This window comes from Danio aesculapii, chromosome 9, assembly GCF_903798145.1.
Source record: "Danio aesculapii chromosome 9, fDanAes4.1, whole genome shotgun sequence".
In the NCBI taxonomy this organism is placed as follows: domain Eukaryota; kingdom Metazoa; phylum Chordata; class Actinopteri; order Cypriniformes; family Danionidae; genus Danio; species Danio aesculapii.
In genome coordinates, this window is record NC_079443.1 from 33,302,138 (window position 1) to 33,320,179 (window position 18,042).

Here is an 18,042-nt window from a genome sequence, read left to right on the forward strand (position 1 = left end):
GCCAATGCTTTTGCATTAGCTTTTTTTTGACATAGTGACAACACAAAAAGCCATTTGAATTAATGAGGTGTATACCCGTTTAATAAAATAGTACAAAACACTGTCTGAACATGTACGAATACTACAACTGGTAAATAATACTGATCAAATCTGGCATATTAGAATAGAATGATAAATGTGAAGAAACTTTATCGGTTCTTAATGACTTTAAACATTTACAGCAGCTTGATAGTCGGTTTCGTAAGCTAAAATGTGCTTATGCTAATCTGCCATTCCTCAAGGAGGGATAAACATTGTCAAGGCAACATCAGCCGTATAACACTTACCTCAGGTTAAAATTCTACAGCTTACAAAAGGAATAAAGTGGAGAAATCCAACCGGATTATTCAAACTTACCACTTCATTTGGGAAAAACTAGTTATTTAAAGAAAAAAAGTACCCTGCTCACTGTCCCATAGTGAAGTGTCTCTCAACATGCAAATCTTTCCCTTTTGGGGAGTGTGTGAAGAAATTCCCAGGAGATTAACAAACAAATTCAGCACCACCTGAGCCAACGGCACAGATCAGTTAAACCAAACTACTGTCAAATTCAGTGTTTGCAGGCTAGTTGATGAGGTCCAGCTTGTAGGTTTTAAGTACATGTAATTCTCTCAAACACGTACAAAGCAGAAGGAATTCCCCTGCGCATCCCAAGATGACGTTTTGGCACCCAAGGCTTGGAAAGTCCTGCAAAAAATGTAAATATTTCCCAAAACTGCGCACCAAACAAACGAGCGTCCTACAAGGAGTCTGTTTGGACACTCAGTTCCTGAGTTGGTGACGCTGAACCGTCGCAGGTGTTTGAACAAACAACTGGTTTGTCAGCTGGTTTGAAGTAAAAAAAGGAACAGGAAAAAGAACAGCAAAAACTGAACTGTGAGGAAGGATACTCGCGGTGATAAGGAGGGGGAGGGGGGGGGGGATTTGCTCATAACAGTGACTTTCAGTGATAATTTGTTTGAAAACAGAAATGATTGCACACTCTTGGTGCTTTTCGGTAAAAATAGGGATTCTCTCTTATACATTATGGCTTGTTAAAAATAATTTACAAAAACTTAAAAGTGCTGAGTCTGTCTTTAACATAAGAATGCAAAATCTCTGTTCTGGTGATGTGGAAAATCGGGGGGCAATGCTCATTGCTTCAGACCTTTAAAAAGCAAGTTTTTGAGTTCACATACAGGTGACCTCTGCTGCTCCATCGTCCGGCTCATATCCTCCCTCGTCCAGATGGGAGAGAGAACTGGGAAACCCTCCTCCAAACACAGGGAAGCCACCGATCCCGCCTGAACATGGAGATGAAAGCTCAGCGTGCCCCTCGTCTACTCCTCCACTCACAGAGCGACTGGACACCTCTCTCCGTGTCGAACCCTTCAGCAAAAAACAAAACAAAACACAATATTAAATATGACAAAAAAAAGTCTGACAACAGTGCATGTTTCAAGAAGTCACGTTGTCCGTTCAAGGGATAGTTGGAAATGACCTCATCCTTTATTCTTCCTCGTGTGGTTTTAAAACTTTGAATTTGAACACAAAAAAAGATATTTTGAAGAATGCTGGCATCCATCAACTTTCATAGTCGGAAAAAAGATTACTATTGAAGTCACTAGGTGCCAGCCACCAGCATTTTTCAGAATATCTTATTTAGGTTCTAAACAAGTGAAGGGTGAATAAACAATGGCAAGATGCTCTTAAAGGGTTAGTTCACCTCAATTTTTATTCCACATAGAAAATTCTAATTTTGCTTGCTTGAGACTTAGGCAGGGATGGACAAACTTGATCCTGGAGGGCCAGTGTCTTGCACAGTTTTGCTCCAACCCTAATCAAACACACCTGTTTGTAGTCTTTCTAGTGATCTTGAAGACACTGATTAGCATGTTCAAGTGTGTTTGATTAGTGTCGGAGCTGCAGGGACACCAGCCCTGGAGAATCAAGTTTGCCCATCCCTGGGCTTGGGTAACAAAATCTATTAAAAACCTTTGTTACTTGAAATTAACCATTTATAATAAAATATAAATGTTAGCTTAAAATTTATATTTAGAAATGTTGCCTTGACAACCAGTATTATTTTAGTACAATTGATATATTATTACAGATATACTGGCATAGTTTTTTTTATTATACAGTTAAAGGCAAAATTATTACCCCTCTCATGAAATCCCACATTCTTTCTCAAATATTTCCCAAGTGGCATTTAACAGAAAAAGTAAATTCACACGATTTCCTATCGTATTTTTTCTTCTAAAGCTGTGTCGCTCAACCACGTTCCTGGAGGACCACCAACACTGCAGGTTTTGGATGTCTCCTTTGTCTGTCACACCCATTACAAGCCTTTCGGTCTCAACTAATGAGCTGATGATCTGAATCAGGTGTGTTTGATTAGGGAGACATGGAATATGTGCAGAGCTGGTGGTCCTACGGGAACGTGGTTGAGAAACAGTGCTCTAAAGTAAGTCTTTTTTGGCAAGAACAAAAGTAGTTTTTAAATAATAAAAAATAAATAAATAAATTTGAAGGTCAATATTATTGGCTTAACTTGCCTCGGTAACCTAGTTAAGCCTTAAAAATAGCACTTTAAGCTGTATACTAGCATTTTGAAAAGTAATGAGTAAAATACACACTGGCTGCGTCTAAGATCGCATACTTCCATGCTATATAGTAAGCTAAAATCAGTATGTGAGCCAAGAAATATGTCCAATTTCACAGAATTTGAAAACAAGTTTGAGAGAAGAACCTGGATAACCTAATACTACCGGCGAGATTCTGAAGTGCGCATCGGATGGGCACTACGCTGTCTCATGGGGCCCTGTGAGAGAAGTCATGAATGGAATGGAAGTGAAGCGACGCAACTGACGCGGGTAGGTCAAATGGTGGATGTAGTACGTCTGAGCTCCATTCATACTGTATAGAATGTACTTTTCTAACAGCTGAGCAGTACGTTTAAATTCAAATGCAGTACCTACTTAGTAGGCGGTTTTGGATGCAGCCATTGTCTTTATGGCAAAGACAAAAGAAATTAGTTATTAAAACTTAGAGGTTTTATTTAACACATTTTTAAACATACGAGTTAATCTGCACTGATAATATTTTTTAAATAAAGTTTCATAGGAGGGCTAATCATTTTGCCTTCAACCATACATGTAGGCAGCAATATTTTGAATAGGATTTTAGGTTTATATATTGTTTTTGCTATTAGTTCAAATTGTAGTAATGTTGCTAATACGACTGATTTAACCAACACTGGTGAACTGATACCTGGCTGTGCTGTGGTACCGAATGACCCTTGACTGCTCTTTGCAGGAAAACCACTTGCTTTGTGGCCAAATTCCCTTCACTGCAGAAACAGAAAAAAACAGTCAGCTTGGCATATAATAACAAGTCATAAATAAACCGGATTATACAGCTGTGAGGATCCCACCTGTCATGGCGAATAATCGGGGTGGGCAAAACACAGGTAAGCAGCCAGCCGAACTCTGCCAACGTGTGGAGCAGAGGCCCATAGTCAGTCTTCACATTTGAACCCTAAAACACAAACAGAAACCCATTAGCCACATCCTAAAAATGACATTAACAACACGCTTGATAAGGACAGCTTCCACACATTCAATCACACCTCAATAACAGTCCACTGTTCCACTACAATAGTGTCATTGGCAGGTGGCGCTGTGCTTTTCTCCTCATAGACAAACAGACCCTCTAGAGACCTGGGTACTGGCTCTCCTGCCAAAACAACAATATAACAGCTAGATTAGGTGATAAGAACTCATAAAACCACAGCTCATTGCTGGATTTCTCCATAATGTATGACCTAGATACTTATTTAAAGATTGCCCTCACACACAGGCAAAAAAAAGACAATTACATTCCTTATTCTTTTTCTTTGTTGAACATAAATGAAGATATTTTGAAGAATGTTCAAACAGTAGCCATTTCTAGTATAGAAGTCAGTAGTTATCAGTGTCCAACATTATCAGAAATCTTTTCTTTTTGTGCTTAACAGTAAAAAGAAACTCAAAGAGGTTTGTAAAACATGGAGAGGAAGTAAATATTGGTTGATTGTTTATTTTTTGGGGTGATCTATCACTTTAATAAAGGTCTAATCTTTAGAATAAATAGCTTAGATATTCTTTTGGGATAATAACTTAGATCTAAAGTGGCTGTTATTAAAATCGCAGGTGATTTCATTCTGAACCACAGAGCAATGATTTTGTAGGTCTCATTTAGTCAGCGCTGGAAGTGTGTCAATGACCTACAAAAGATAATGAAACTGAACTACTTTTATGACAGCAAGACAAATCCATGAGCGCCAACATGTGTGAGCAGACAATGGAAAGTAAAAAGATTATAGAGCGAGTCCTGATTTAACAGAATATTTTTAGATCTCAGCACTTTGTGTTTTTGCTATTAAATTGTAATTAATACATCTTTATGAACATGTATGCACTCAGACATGCATGTGAAGTCAAAAACAAAGGGCTTTTTGAATGAAATTAATAATATGCCATAAGCTGAATTTGAATCGTGTTCATTTGACAATTGTAGTTTAATACATTGTTTTATATGCTGTTAAAATCGTTTTGAATTTCCTCATTTGAATTTCATAACTTGAATATTGAACATCTAAAATTTAAGACAACTGAAATTTTCAAGGCAGAATTTTTATAGACGTATTTTCAAACTTCAGATTTTTTGTGTTTTGAATTCACAGACTGCAGATATCCAGTTTGTAAAAATACAGTTTCAAATTTTCAAGATGAAGTAATTCAGATCAAATTCAATATTCTAAAATTCAAAAGCAGAAATTCAGATTGTGAAATTCAGATTCAGCAGAAAGTAAGTCAGGGGTGATCAGCGGGGAAGAGTAGATGATTTTAACAGCATATAAAAATGCAGATGTATTCAATTACAATTCAAATTTAGATTGTTTTGGCATATTAGGAGCTCCATATTAGAGCATCAAAACAATTGAAGCGTTTACATGTTTTTCTGTAAAATGGAGGCTGATTCTCTGAGAAGAAAAATAAGGACTAATATGTTTGTGTCAAGATTTACAGGAGGACACCCACTAAAATGACTAACTATAATTTGAAATATCTATAATTGAATAATTTAAATGTATATAAATATTTATACAACAGTTCTGTCTGGTTCTTAAATCTGATTGGCTGATAGTCGTGTGATATTCTGCAATAACAGCACTGGTCCAGCCTCTTAACCCTTTACCCTTGTGTATCACTCCGCCCACATACAGCAAGAAGCAGTGGACACTCTACAGTTTGACAAATATTGCTGCTGTTGTGCAACATAATGTACTATTGAGGTGTTTTTTTAGTCGAGAATGTAGTTGTTTAGATTGCAACTATGCAGTTTATTTATAAGGATAGAGCCTATTTTAAAATATTTAAAATTTTTGAGAGACATCGCATTGGAGGCCATTAACTTGCCATACTGAGCTGACCAAAGACGGCTGATGTTGTCCATCCACAAGATGGCGTACGGACCACATAAAAAGCCCTTAGAAGATCTGAACAGCTGATCAAATCATCATTAAACTGGTAAGTGATATTCTAAGTCGACCTCTCTCTTTTGTATGTTGTAGTGCTGTATTTATACCATGTAATTGTAGTGTATTGAGTGTGAGATGGCACTCGCATATCAGGAATGAGTGTTGTGTTTGCTGAAAGTAAGAAGAAATGCCCGCATGGGTTTAGCGTTTTCCTTATCGCAAACACAAAAGCAATTTGCTGCTTTGGCTTTTTTCGGGGTTAATTATTGTGATGTCCCGATTGCAACAGAGAAATACCTTAAACTGTAATAGTGTAAGGAGATATCTCTATAGACTGATTGCATTTCATGTCACGTTCAGCCTTATAATCTTAAAATGTCAGCAAAATCAACGGTTTTGTCATCACTTTAGACATTACGCTAGAGAATCATTCAGATACTAGCTCTAAAGTGACGTTGGTGAATTAGTAACAGCTTCTGCTGTTCATCAGCTGCAGATGTAAATGAACGACGGAAGAAAGTAGTTCCTAATACAAAAGGGTTTTTAGACTCAGTGTTAGATTTTCTTTTTTATATACACGATTGTGCCATCGAACTCTTCTATAAACGCAATATCACACAAGTAGCAGTGCGATATGGCTGTATATAACTCCTTTATCATCACATATTTTGATTTATTGTTATATTACAGTACAATACAGGTCAGAATAAGCATGAACATTTTTTGAAACAATATAGTATGCATTTACAAATTTAAATATGATACAGACGCCAAAATAACATCTTTGACCCATACACACACAAATGTATATTTACGTATATTATTAAATGACACTGAGGAGAAAGGGGGAGCGAGAGCTACTTTGTAACCCGTTTCTCAAGTTCAATATTCACTAGCTCCAGATGTCTTTAGCATGCGCACACACACACACACACACACACACACACACACACACGATTTAGATCCTATTAGTCTGGTGCGAAACAGGAAGCGCGGTCGTGAGGTTAGGGACGTGAGCTCTAAATTTAGTTCTAGTGGGAGACAGGAGAAAGAAAACATGGCTTTGGTTAAAGATAGAGAGATGCTGGGAGTTTAAAAGGAAGAGGATTCAAATTGAAACTTCTGAGAATGGATAAAAACATCTGATGACTTATCCTCTTGATCAATAACTTTAATCTCTTGGGAAGAGCTAAAAAAACAACCATGCTCAAATGAATCAAAATTATATACAGTAGTCAACATTAGGCTTGTGCCGGTATTCGGTAATGCGATAAATCACGGTAATGAATATGCACGATATTGTTATCGCGGGCACTTCAAAATACCGTGAAAAATAATAGATCCGAATTTATATTCTTAGAACGCACCTTAGCTTATTTTCCATCAACCGCTTGAAGAAACACTGCGTATATGCTGCACACAGTGCGCGCCGCCGCTGCCACTGCACTATAATCCTCACACGAAGCAGCATGGCGGAAGGAGGAACGCTGCCGACAATTTATCCCCCTTCAGCTTATTTTCCATCAACCGCTTGAAGAAACACTGCGTATATGCTGCACACAGTGCGCGCCGCCGCTGCCACTGCACTATAATCCTCACACGAAGCAGCATGGCGGAAGGAGGAACGCTGCCGACAATTTATCCCCCTTCAGCTTATTTTCCATCAACCGCTTGAAGAAACACTGCGTACAGTATATGCTGCGCAGAACTGATGCGCACTCTGATGTAAACAATCCCCGCATGTAGAAGCACTGTGTGCACGCAGTGCGCGCCACCGCTGCCACCGCTCTCTAATCCTCACACGAAGAAGAAGCATGGCGGAAGGAGGAACGCTGCCGACAATTTATCCCCCTTCAAAAAGGGTAAAGTCAGAGGTTTGGAAATATTTTGGGTTCCAAAAAAATGCAGAGGGATTGCTGATCGAAGACGGTTTCCCTTTGCACATTCACTTTGATATAATTGCTCAAGTTTACTTTTATATTGTGTATTGTTTTATTTATATTTATTTGTATTTAAATGTTTGAAGTACTTTTAGTTAATTAAAAAGTTATTAAAGTTACTAAGTTGACGAAACTGAAGTTTTTTGTGTTTTTTTTACCTGTTTCTCTAGTAAAATTACAATATCGTTATAATACCGTATACCGTGATAAAAGCTCAATCAATTAATCGCAGCATGAAAATGTGATACCGGCACATGCCTAGTCAACATTCAAAGTGAATTAAAAATGTTTTCCTAAATTGTCCTAGGACAAGAATAGGTGCTGTTCAGGTTTTAGGACAACTTTGATGAAAGGTGATGATCCACTTCAAATAATGACTACTGTATGTGTGCAAGAAGTACCTTTAGGTGTATCCCAGTATACAAAGGAGTCAACCAATGACCAGCCCTTGCGGTAATAAGCTGCGGTCAGTTCCAGCCAATCGGCTTCCAGAGCACTTACAACTTGGCCTTTCCTGGAAACGCGCATTGACAGGGCACCCTGGTGGTAACAGCAGGCCAACGAGTCCAGCGGGGCACAACCCGGAGCCCAAGAGTGGAACAGCACCAACAATCTCAGGTCTGAAAACAAGAGTCACATGTTTTGTATAACCAATGTAGAGCTGAATTATAATAAAACAAGTAATAGCACTGAAACTAACTAAATCAGGCAATAAAAAATGAGAAGCTTGCAGCTTTATAAGGAGTAGCTCCTCTCCTTTTCTTAAAGTAGACAATATCTTATATTTATCTCACAGCTTCGTAAAGCAACATATGGCAGTTATTGTTTAATAGTAATGCTGAGTCTTTTAAGGCATTGTTAAATATAGCATTCTGTGTTGATTTCTAATGGGTAGGATACATTTTAAACCTGACAGTGACTACAAAAATGTCCACAAGAGGGCGTTATGGAGAGAAAATGCAGATCAAATAAAAATTGATGGCAAGTTTAATTTTTCTTCATTTTTTACAAATAAAGAGATAGTTCACTAAAAAAAAAAGAAATTTACCTCATAATTTAATCAAGCGTCAACATATCGCCCGAGAATTAGACTTTTTTTTTTTAAATATACGTCATACACAACAGTCGCACATAATGTGCCTTCGGAAAAACATCTTGAAAAATGCTGATGATAAGCACCTATTTATAGTGTAGGGATGGGACGCTTTCAGATGCTACAAACAAAGCATCTGATTGGAAAGAATATGTGATGGGAAGCTGAAGTATAGGGTGATGTCATTGAAACTGTTGAACGTGAAAGGCTGCGTCCGAAATCGCCCACTACTTGATTAGGTAATATATTTGAATTTACTATTCAACCGCAAGAAAAGTATGTTCTAAATAGTATCAATGCCAGTATTATGAATGGATTTCAGACGTGCTAAATTCGCCATTTGTTGTCATCACATGACCTACCCGCGTCGGTTGTGTCATTCCCATTTATGAATTCTCTCGGTTGGCATCATGGGATAGCGAAGAGTGCATCGGATGTGCACTTTAAAATCTCACTTGAAGTAGTAGGTCATCGTTTCGCATACGGTTTTTCGAATACTATGAATTCGGACAACTACTCGTCTTACATAATGTTTTAAACGTTCTATATAGTATGTATGCATGCGAATTCGGACGCACTCAAAGACTGTACATTTTGAATGCATGGATCTTCTAAATGAATTTTGTTGTTTAAGATATAGAGCATACTAGTTAATCCTTAAGGCTATATATTAATTATAAAAAGGCAACATACTTGTTTTGATTTGATGGGGATTGGATTTCATGTGGACTCTTTCACAGGTCAACCCATCAGTCGAATGTAATGAGTAAGAGTGCACAGAAGTGACATCCAGAACCTACGTTAAGAAGCTAACAGCCTCTGATTGATCTTAATCTCACATGTAGCTCTGAAATGGTTGCCAGGGAGAACCAAGAGGTTGGTATAATGCCCAGAGGGCAAGGAGGCGCCATTGCTCCATAGAGATATTACAGGTTTAAACCAAATTAAACTGACACCACTCGCAAGAAACTGAAGAGGGCAAAATAGAAAGAAGAACAAGATGATATAACAGAGTTTTTGTTACTCTGAATAAGATTACATAGAAGTTATTGTAAAAAAAATATTTTTACAGAAATTCTTTTGTGATTTTGATTTGGCGGTAAAACAAGTCATTCATTGCGAGTAGTTGTAGCCAATCAGTTAAACAGAGCTGACCTACGAATAGCTTAACATTGGAGACTGCAGATGGTCTATTATCTGACCTGGGCTGTAACTGCGGCCCTCCAGATCTGTGTCTCCCGGTGGTGTGCGAGGAGGGGTGCGGGGCGGGGAGCGGCAGCCCCTTCTGGGACTGGGCATTCTACCATTGCACCCCCCTCCTCCAGCCTGCTGGAGCACCGAACCCACAAACCTCACGCCACCCCTGGCATAACTGTTCACCTGAAGACACACAGATAGTGACAGCAGTCAGTACATCCAAACACTCCATTTTAAGGGGCTCTCTAGGAAACAAGTCACATTTTTAAAATGATCTGTGATTTATGTTATAATTAATGAATATATAAACACATACACACACAATAAATATATATAAAAATATTTAAATAATATTAAATTACTAAATAATTATTAAATAATTATTAAATATTTATATATATATATATATATATATATATATATATATATATATGTATATGTGTGTGTATATATATATATATATATATATATATATATATATATATATATATATATATATATATATATACACACACATATACATATATATATATAAATATAAATACACACACATACATATATATAAAAATAAATATATATATAAAAATATTTAAATAATATTAAATTATTAATTAATTATTAAATTATTTATTTATTTATTTATTTATATATATATATATATATATATAAATATATATATAAATATATATATAAATACATACACACACACACACACACACACACACACACACACACACATAAATATATATGTGTCAAAATATATTTTTTTTTTTAATGCAATTAATCACAATTAATCTTTGCCCAGTACTAATTATAACTCTATTATATTATAATGGACTTCAATACCACAAGCAAAACAAAAACTTTGTATTGGTCACAGAGAGATGCCAGTATTTGTGTAGTTTCAGTTTTGCTTTAAATGAATGTATTTAGGTTTGATATTTATAGTATTATGCTTAGTATTTTTCATCCCTTTTTCTGTTCGCAATACTAAATACTATTTATGTTTACTGAAAACTAAATTTTACTCATCCAAAGTTCCCACCCTAAGCCAATTGTCAAATTCCCTGACTTTCACTCTCTAAAAGCTAGATTTCCATGACCTATTCACCTTAATTTTCCACATAAGAGTTGCATGGCCATTATAACATAAATGTCAAGACTTCCGGTCTCATTCACTTCCATTCATTATTAAAAAGCAACTCAAACAATTAATATTAAAGTTACATATTTACATTAAATATAAAACTGTATGACTATTAAAACAAGTTTTATAAATGTATTTTCTGGTGTGTCCAGTGAAACATTTGGCACAACCTGAGGAAATTAATATTAATAACTAGTTAAACAAAAACAAATAAATCAAATATCAAGTAGAGAGTAAAAGCATTTCAGAGTAAGAGACAGACCCGGTCAATGAGCAGTCTCACTGTATCACCAGTCAAAGATTCTCCTGGCAGGGGCCACTCCTCCACTCGCAACACTGGCAAACTGTCAATCATCGGCACTGTATGACTACTGCAACCACACAACACAAACATCCTTAAAGACAATACATTTTAAACTCACTTCATAAAAACATTAGCAACTGTCAGCGGTAATAAAATATGCATAATCTTAACATGTCCTCCATTAGTAAAAATGCTGAGGCTTAACCCTTCTGACCTTGACTCAATGGCTGTGCCCCAAAGTCAATGATTTAACAAACAGTGCTGATGTATAACCAGCATCAAAAGAAACTTGTTTCAGACAGATTTTCTTCACCATAATAACATCTGAATCAGAATGATCACAAACACACATGATTTTTTTTGTGGTTTGCAGGAGCTCAGGGTACACACATGCATCAACACAAGACGACAGAAGAATATTTAAATAAGTGTAAAATAAAAGTAAACAATAAAAATTAGATCGTTTTTTTCTAAATGTGGAATTAGATCTAACTTTCAATTTGGAGAGCGCTGTTGAGAAAGCATTTATTTTTCAATATACAACAGCTCTGATATATACTCACTCAAAATGAGTTTTGCTGATTGTTTAAACTACTCATTTAAAATGAGCTGAATCAAAACAATTCTTGACGTTTTTTATCTGTTTTATATTCAATCCACTTAAAATTTTATAAACAATTAAGTTCACTTCATTTATGTTGGGTCAACATGAAGGAATTGAGTGGAACCTAACATTTTTTACACTGTATACATATACTCACATTAGGGCTGCATGACATTGGCAAAATTTGATATTGCGATTTTATTTTTCTGCAATAAATATTGTGATATGAATACAGATTCAGAAGATAGTTTGAATGCCACTTTATGATGGTTTTCTGGGGAGTCTAACAGTATTCAGGTGAAGAAATCAAATAATCACAATAGATGGATATATGAACAGCTGTATGGATGAATAAATTGAATAACTGAATAATCACAATGCAAAAAAAAATGCTTTTTTTAATTTGTTTTGTCTTGGTCTAAGAATTTTTTTTTTTGATATTTGGACTAGAAACAAGTAAAAATATTTAGTTTTCACAGTCAGATGAAATTAGTGAGAATTAAGAGAATTAAGACATAAGACATCTAATGGATGGATAGATTTATGGATAGATGGATAGATATAAGAATGGATGGATGGATATATGGATTGATGGATATATGGACAGACGGTTGGATAAATGGATGGATGTATAGACAGACGGATGGATGAATATATGGATGGATGAATGGTTGAATAAACTGAAGTAATTGAATAATCACGATGCTTACTTTGTCTTGTTTCTAGTCCAAATATAAAAAAAAAAAAAATTCTTAGGCCAAGGGAAAATATTTAGTTTTCACCGTCAGAAGAAATAAATGAAAATTAAGAGTTTTGCTTCTTTTAAGAAAATTATCTGCCAGTGGGGTAAGTGAAATAATCTTGTTTTAATTTTAGTAAGAGATGGTTTTGTGCATAAATCATATAAATCCCATATAAATACAGTGATTAAATACAATTCTGTGGCTACTGGTCAACTATAATTCCGACTGGACATTGCAAATTTTTGCGATGTGACTATTTCGAGTGTGCACATTGCGATATCAATGCTGAAACGATATATTGTGCAGCCCTAACACACACTTCTAAATGGTTTATGTGCAATATGTGCATTGTTGACCATTTTAACTGTACAAGTAAGATATAAAAATATGTAAATACACAAGTATTTACAAATAAGTGGCTTTATTGGTATTTCTAATTTAATGATCTAGTACAATGAAGCTGATTTAATAAACTACATGTTTAACACACCTCCCGAAACACATACTTTGCATGTACTATGTACCTTTTGTTGTTTTCAGAGACTCTCGTTTTTGGGTGTTTACTTGGACACAACAGTGGCAGAGTTTTCAAAAACTTCCCACTTAGACACCCATTTTCAGATTTATGCATTTTCAGTCATGAAAAAAACACTTGTAACGCCAAAAAACAGGCAAAACGCATAAATGATCAAGTACAATGAGAGTTGATTGAATAAACTACATGTTTAACTAGGCCTGTGCGATTTGGGGAAAATGTAATGTCGTTTTTTTTAAGAGATATTGCGATTTCGATTTGATTTGCGATTTAATTTCGTAGTCAAGCTTAAGCTCAATATTCTGCATCGTAGCTTCTTACTGCTAAAATGCAGTGAGTACTAGATAAAAAAGGAACTGAAAAGATATGAACTAACTCCAACGTTTATTTAAATTTGTTTATAAATGTTCAGAAATTAAACACTCATTTTTCTCTAGATCAAACAGTAGTGAGTTATGGGGTTAGTTCCTCAGCTGCTGGTGCCTTCATGATGTTTTTTCATATGGTGTAACAGCTGCAAACAACTCTGAAATTGTACTTTGCTGTTGTTAGCTACTAGATTAGACTGTTTTTTTTTTAATATGAATTAGTCTACGAATGCTTCTGAAGCGGCAGACGCCGTCATCCCACTTGTCTGCACCGATTGGTTTGTTTTACTGTGGGTTTTCCGCATAGTTTGGTTGCGCAGCTCAGTCAACTGGCTAGTAAAACTGTCACACACAGACGTGAGTCACGCATTTGCTCTGGGTGCGGGAAATGATATAATACCTATATATTCCATAATCGTGGCGATTAGCTAATCACAACGTTTCAAATCGCGATTCGATTTTGATTAAATCGCACAACCCTATGTTTAACACACCTCCTGAAACACACCATGTACACTACTATGTACCTTTTGTTGTTTTCAGAGACTCTTGTTTTCGGGTGTTCACACAGACATGACAGAGTTTTCGGCAGAGTTTTCAAAAACTTGCCACTTATGCCAAGTTCAGACTGCATGACATTAACCCCGATTTTGACTCGTCGACAGATTTTGAGAAATCGCTGACAAATGCCAAAATCACAGGCCAAACGGTGCTCGTTCAAGTGAAAAACAATCACAGTGTGAACCATCAAAGATGCGATCTGAGAGAATCGCTGATGAGTCTTCGACACCTGTGAGATATTTGGCATGCTAAATATCTGGAGCTATCGGTGATTCAAATCATGACGTGTGAAATGTGTTCTGATTGAACCAAAGAGAGAGCAGCATCCACTAGTATAGGTAACTGCAGGCCAGCAGGACGTTGGGGGAGATATTAAAATGGCTTCTTTTCAGTCTATTTGGACTCAAGAAATGAAGGAAAAACTAGTGGAAATTTGGCAGGAGCACCCGTATCTGCTTGACGTGTCATCTGAGCAATATTACAACCGGCTCGAAAAAGAAAAAAAAAACCGAGGAGAAATTGATAATTCCCCTCCTTAATCCCAAGGCCAGGTGAGCAAAATAAGTACATCCTCTACCCTGAAGGCTTCTTTCTCATTATGTAGTTAATAACAAAATATACTAAGTGTCCTCGTGTTGTTTTTATGTCATTTCTTGCGTGCGTTTGGTTGTGAGATGTAGTTTACAGACCAAGACAAAGTTGTTGGCGATTCTTATTCCTATTTTAAAGTCATGCAGTGTGAAACCCCCGGTCACCAATCCATTTTGCAGTGTAAACACCGCAGCGACGGAATGCTATCCCAATCCCAGATAGTCATGCAGTGTGAAAACATCTGTGACACGGCTACCTTGAAAATCCTGCAGTCTGAACTCGGCATTAGACACCCATTTTCAGATTTATGCACATTTAGTCACAAAAACACAGTTGTCATGTAAACAAACAGGTAAAACACATTAAAAGTTTCCTGTTTTTGGCTGAAAATGTCATGTAAACAGCTCCTGAATCACGTATCCCAGAATGCAATGGCTAATTTCCTTGCAGAAATGACCAAATGGAGACATCTTAGCATAGGAACTTTAGTTAACAACAAATGTGGGCATGCCTGGATGCCACTGCTTGCTTTTTGCAGGCATCACTACCACAATCTCCGCTTGAAATCACATTCAAGCTTACACTCACTGGATAAAGACATCACTCATAAAGTATTCACAGGAGCTGACATTACACAGCTCAGTGTTTTCCAAGCCACAATACTATTAACACATGACAACTGTCCTAGACTTTACTTTTCAATATTTCATTCAGCTGAAACTAGCCTGTCCTGTTCCTCCACTCGTGCTTTGCAGTTTCTCATTGGTTGTTAAAAGACCACACTGTTGTCAGGGCTTCGTTACAACTAAACGCAAGCCACATCTGCACCCAAACCTGACCTCGGACCCCGCCCACTCCAGCTAGACTGTCTGACCTTTCCCATTAAATATTCAAGCCGACTCATTAAATGTTAATTATTTACTCAGAAGAGGGTGGTCTGGCTTTTTGGGGTGCAAAAGTGATGTACCTGGATCGTGGGCGAACCAGTATGGCTCGGTACAGCAGGCTGCAGGGCAGAAAGCGGGTCCGGCCCACAGATAGGATGATGGGATGCAAGGCGGCCAGTACGTAGCCTTGGGTGTAGTAGGATTGGAGGGCATGAGGCAGCTCACACAGAGAGGACAGATACTGCACAGTAGGCCGACTGCCTGTGGAATACAGCACAATACACACAGTGAAAACCGCCATAGAGATCTAAAGCTCTGTCAATATTAGGAAAATATAATGACAACTGACAAAACCAGACATTGACTTGCATAAACAGCTCATTTTGGCCAGGAGCTGCCCTTTAATACAGGAAGGGGTTATCTGATGTATACACACAGCAAAATCCTTTGAGTAAAATTCACTCAGTCTAGATAGTATTTGGTGCCTTTCTAAATTAAGCTAATAGTTACTCAAGTTAATGAGACAATGAAAGGATTAAGGTGATGACTGAGCACTGATGATGAACACCTGCTGTTAATAAACAAACACAGAAGAGAAACACAAAACTACATCTGACTTCAGTCACAGCCTTAAGCTGCGGTCACACTTGACGTTTCTTCCCATAGACTTCGATTCATACGCACGCGAATGCGTCAGACCGAAAACGCGGGGTCATGCGTTAAGTTTCGCAGTTCACTTCGGTGCAAAGTTCAAGCTTGGTGAACTCTGACCTGCGAAACCGCATCACTTGACTGAGTGAGACCAATCGAGGATCAAAACAGGACCTCTTTGGACAGAAATTTAAAACAAGGAGCAATCGCTTGCTTTTTTTAATGTCTAATCATCTCGTTTAATCCCGCCCCTTTTCGCAGCACCGCACGACAGAATTTCACACACACAAAGCCCAGTGTGACCACAGCTTTACATGAAATCAGCCGAAATATAATATACTGAAACTCTCAAAATCTCAGCAGAGGATCATTAAGCAACCACACAAACAGCAGCTTTACTTATCACCAACATGTTTGCCCTTATTTAAAGAGGAACCAAATACTCTCCGAATTAAATTTTGCTCAGAGGATTTTGCTGCATATACACACCAATGAGTAATACATTTTTCAATTAACGTTCAATTTGGATAACATGGTTGAGAAAGCAATTCTTTTTCAATATGCAACAGTTCCACCACAGAAGCTAGTATATTGCTCTAAAACTTTAAAAATACACTACTAAAAAAAATTTGCACATGAAAACGGTCAATGTGAACATGTTAACATTTAATTCTTGCTATGATTGCAAATATTAATTTTTAGCATCAGTTCCAGTTTTCATTGTCACGTCCTCCAGAAATCATTGTAATAGGCTAAGTTGAAAGTCATTTTTATTGTATTATTTGAAATGGTTTTGCTGATTGGTATTCTGTGGATTATGAAATATAATATAATATTTTTTTTTCTTGTAATAGAAAGTCTAGACAGTATTTACTTGAAATAAATACATGAAATATGTGAGCAAATTCCATGTAAACGTCAACCTTGCCATGCAAAAATTAATATAGCAAAACCCGTCTCAACAACGGAGAAGTTTGAAATGAAGGAGAGACTTGTGGTTGCTGTTTTGAGTTATCCAGATTTATATGACTTTATATGACAAATCTTGAATATCACAATATTTTTAACTATTAAAATTATATTAATATCAACAGCAACACTCTCGCACAATACCCAGCTGATTCAGTCGTTGCCTAGCAGCATGAAAAAAAAGAAGCGCGGTGCGTTTTATTTATGTCAACAAAAAAAACGTAAATGCGCGTTCCGTGTGATTGGCCACTAAGGTTGCATGTTTTCTGACATTTCAAACACACACCTGAATCGGTTCATCTCTGCTCCTGTCAATAGGATTTAGTAGCTACAACAACCGCGACAATCTCTTAAAAAGAACGACTCACAAAAATAAAATTTGAAATTACTTTGTTACCTGATAAGACTCAAAAAAAAAAACAAAAAAAAAAACAATAGATTAAAACCCAAAATTTTTAGCATCAGTTCCAGTTTTCATTGTCACGTCCTCCAGAAATCATTGTAATAGGCTAAGTTGAAAGTCATTTTAATTGTATTTTTTGAAATGGTTTTGCTGATTGGTATTCTGTGGATTATGAAATATCTATACTTTTTTTTTCTTGTAATAGAAAGCCTAGACAGTATTTACTTAAAATAAATACATGAAATATGTGAGCAAATTCCATGTAAACGTCAACCTTGCCATGCAAAAATTAAAATAGCAAAACCCTTTCTAGGTTTTTTAATGTGGGCTTGTTTTGTACAGTACTGTAAATATACTCAAAAATGTCTCTGGTAAATCAAATATAATTGTTTGAAAACATTGACAAAGTCACACAAGTAGCAATTTTACATTTGACACATTTATAACGGAGAAATGTCACATCCATAACCAAGCGTTTGCCTCATAAATACAAAAAAATCCAATAAA

At 36.5% G+C, this 18,042-nt stretch overlaps 1 protein-coding gene across 1 annotated transcript in view; it reads right to left on the reverse strand.

Moving 5' to 3' along the window:
• Nucleotides 1–53: 53 nt before the first annotated feature.
• Nucleotides 54–18,042, reverse strand: part of rftn2 (raftlin family member 2) — a 28,951-nt gene continuing 10,962 nt past the window's right edge. The window contains exons 2-9 of the mRNA XM_056465495.1: nucleotides 15,593–15,773; nucleotides 11,182–11,290; nucleotides 9,778–9,955; nucleotides 7,884–8,102; nucleotides 3,650–3,756; nucleotides 3,455–3,558; nucleotides 3,292–3,370; nucleotides 54–1,407 (exon numbers count right to left, since the gene is read on the reverse strand). Coding sequence (XP_056321470.1) covers nucleotides 1,210–1,407; nucleotides 3,292–3,370; nucleotides 3,455–3,558; nucleotides 3,650–3,756; nucleotides 7,884–8,102; nucleotides 9,778–9,955; nucleotides 11,182–11,290; nucleotides 15,593–15,773 — 1,175 coding nt within the window. The 3' untranslated portion in view covers nucleotides 54–1,209. The remainder of the gene's footprint in view (nucleotides 1,408–3,291; nucleotides 3,371–3,454; nucleotides 3,559–3,649; nucleotides 3,757–7,883; nucleotides 8,103–9,777; nucleotides 9,956–11,181; nucleotides 11,291–15,592; nucleotides 15,774–18,042) is intronic.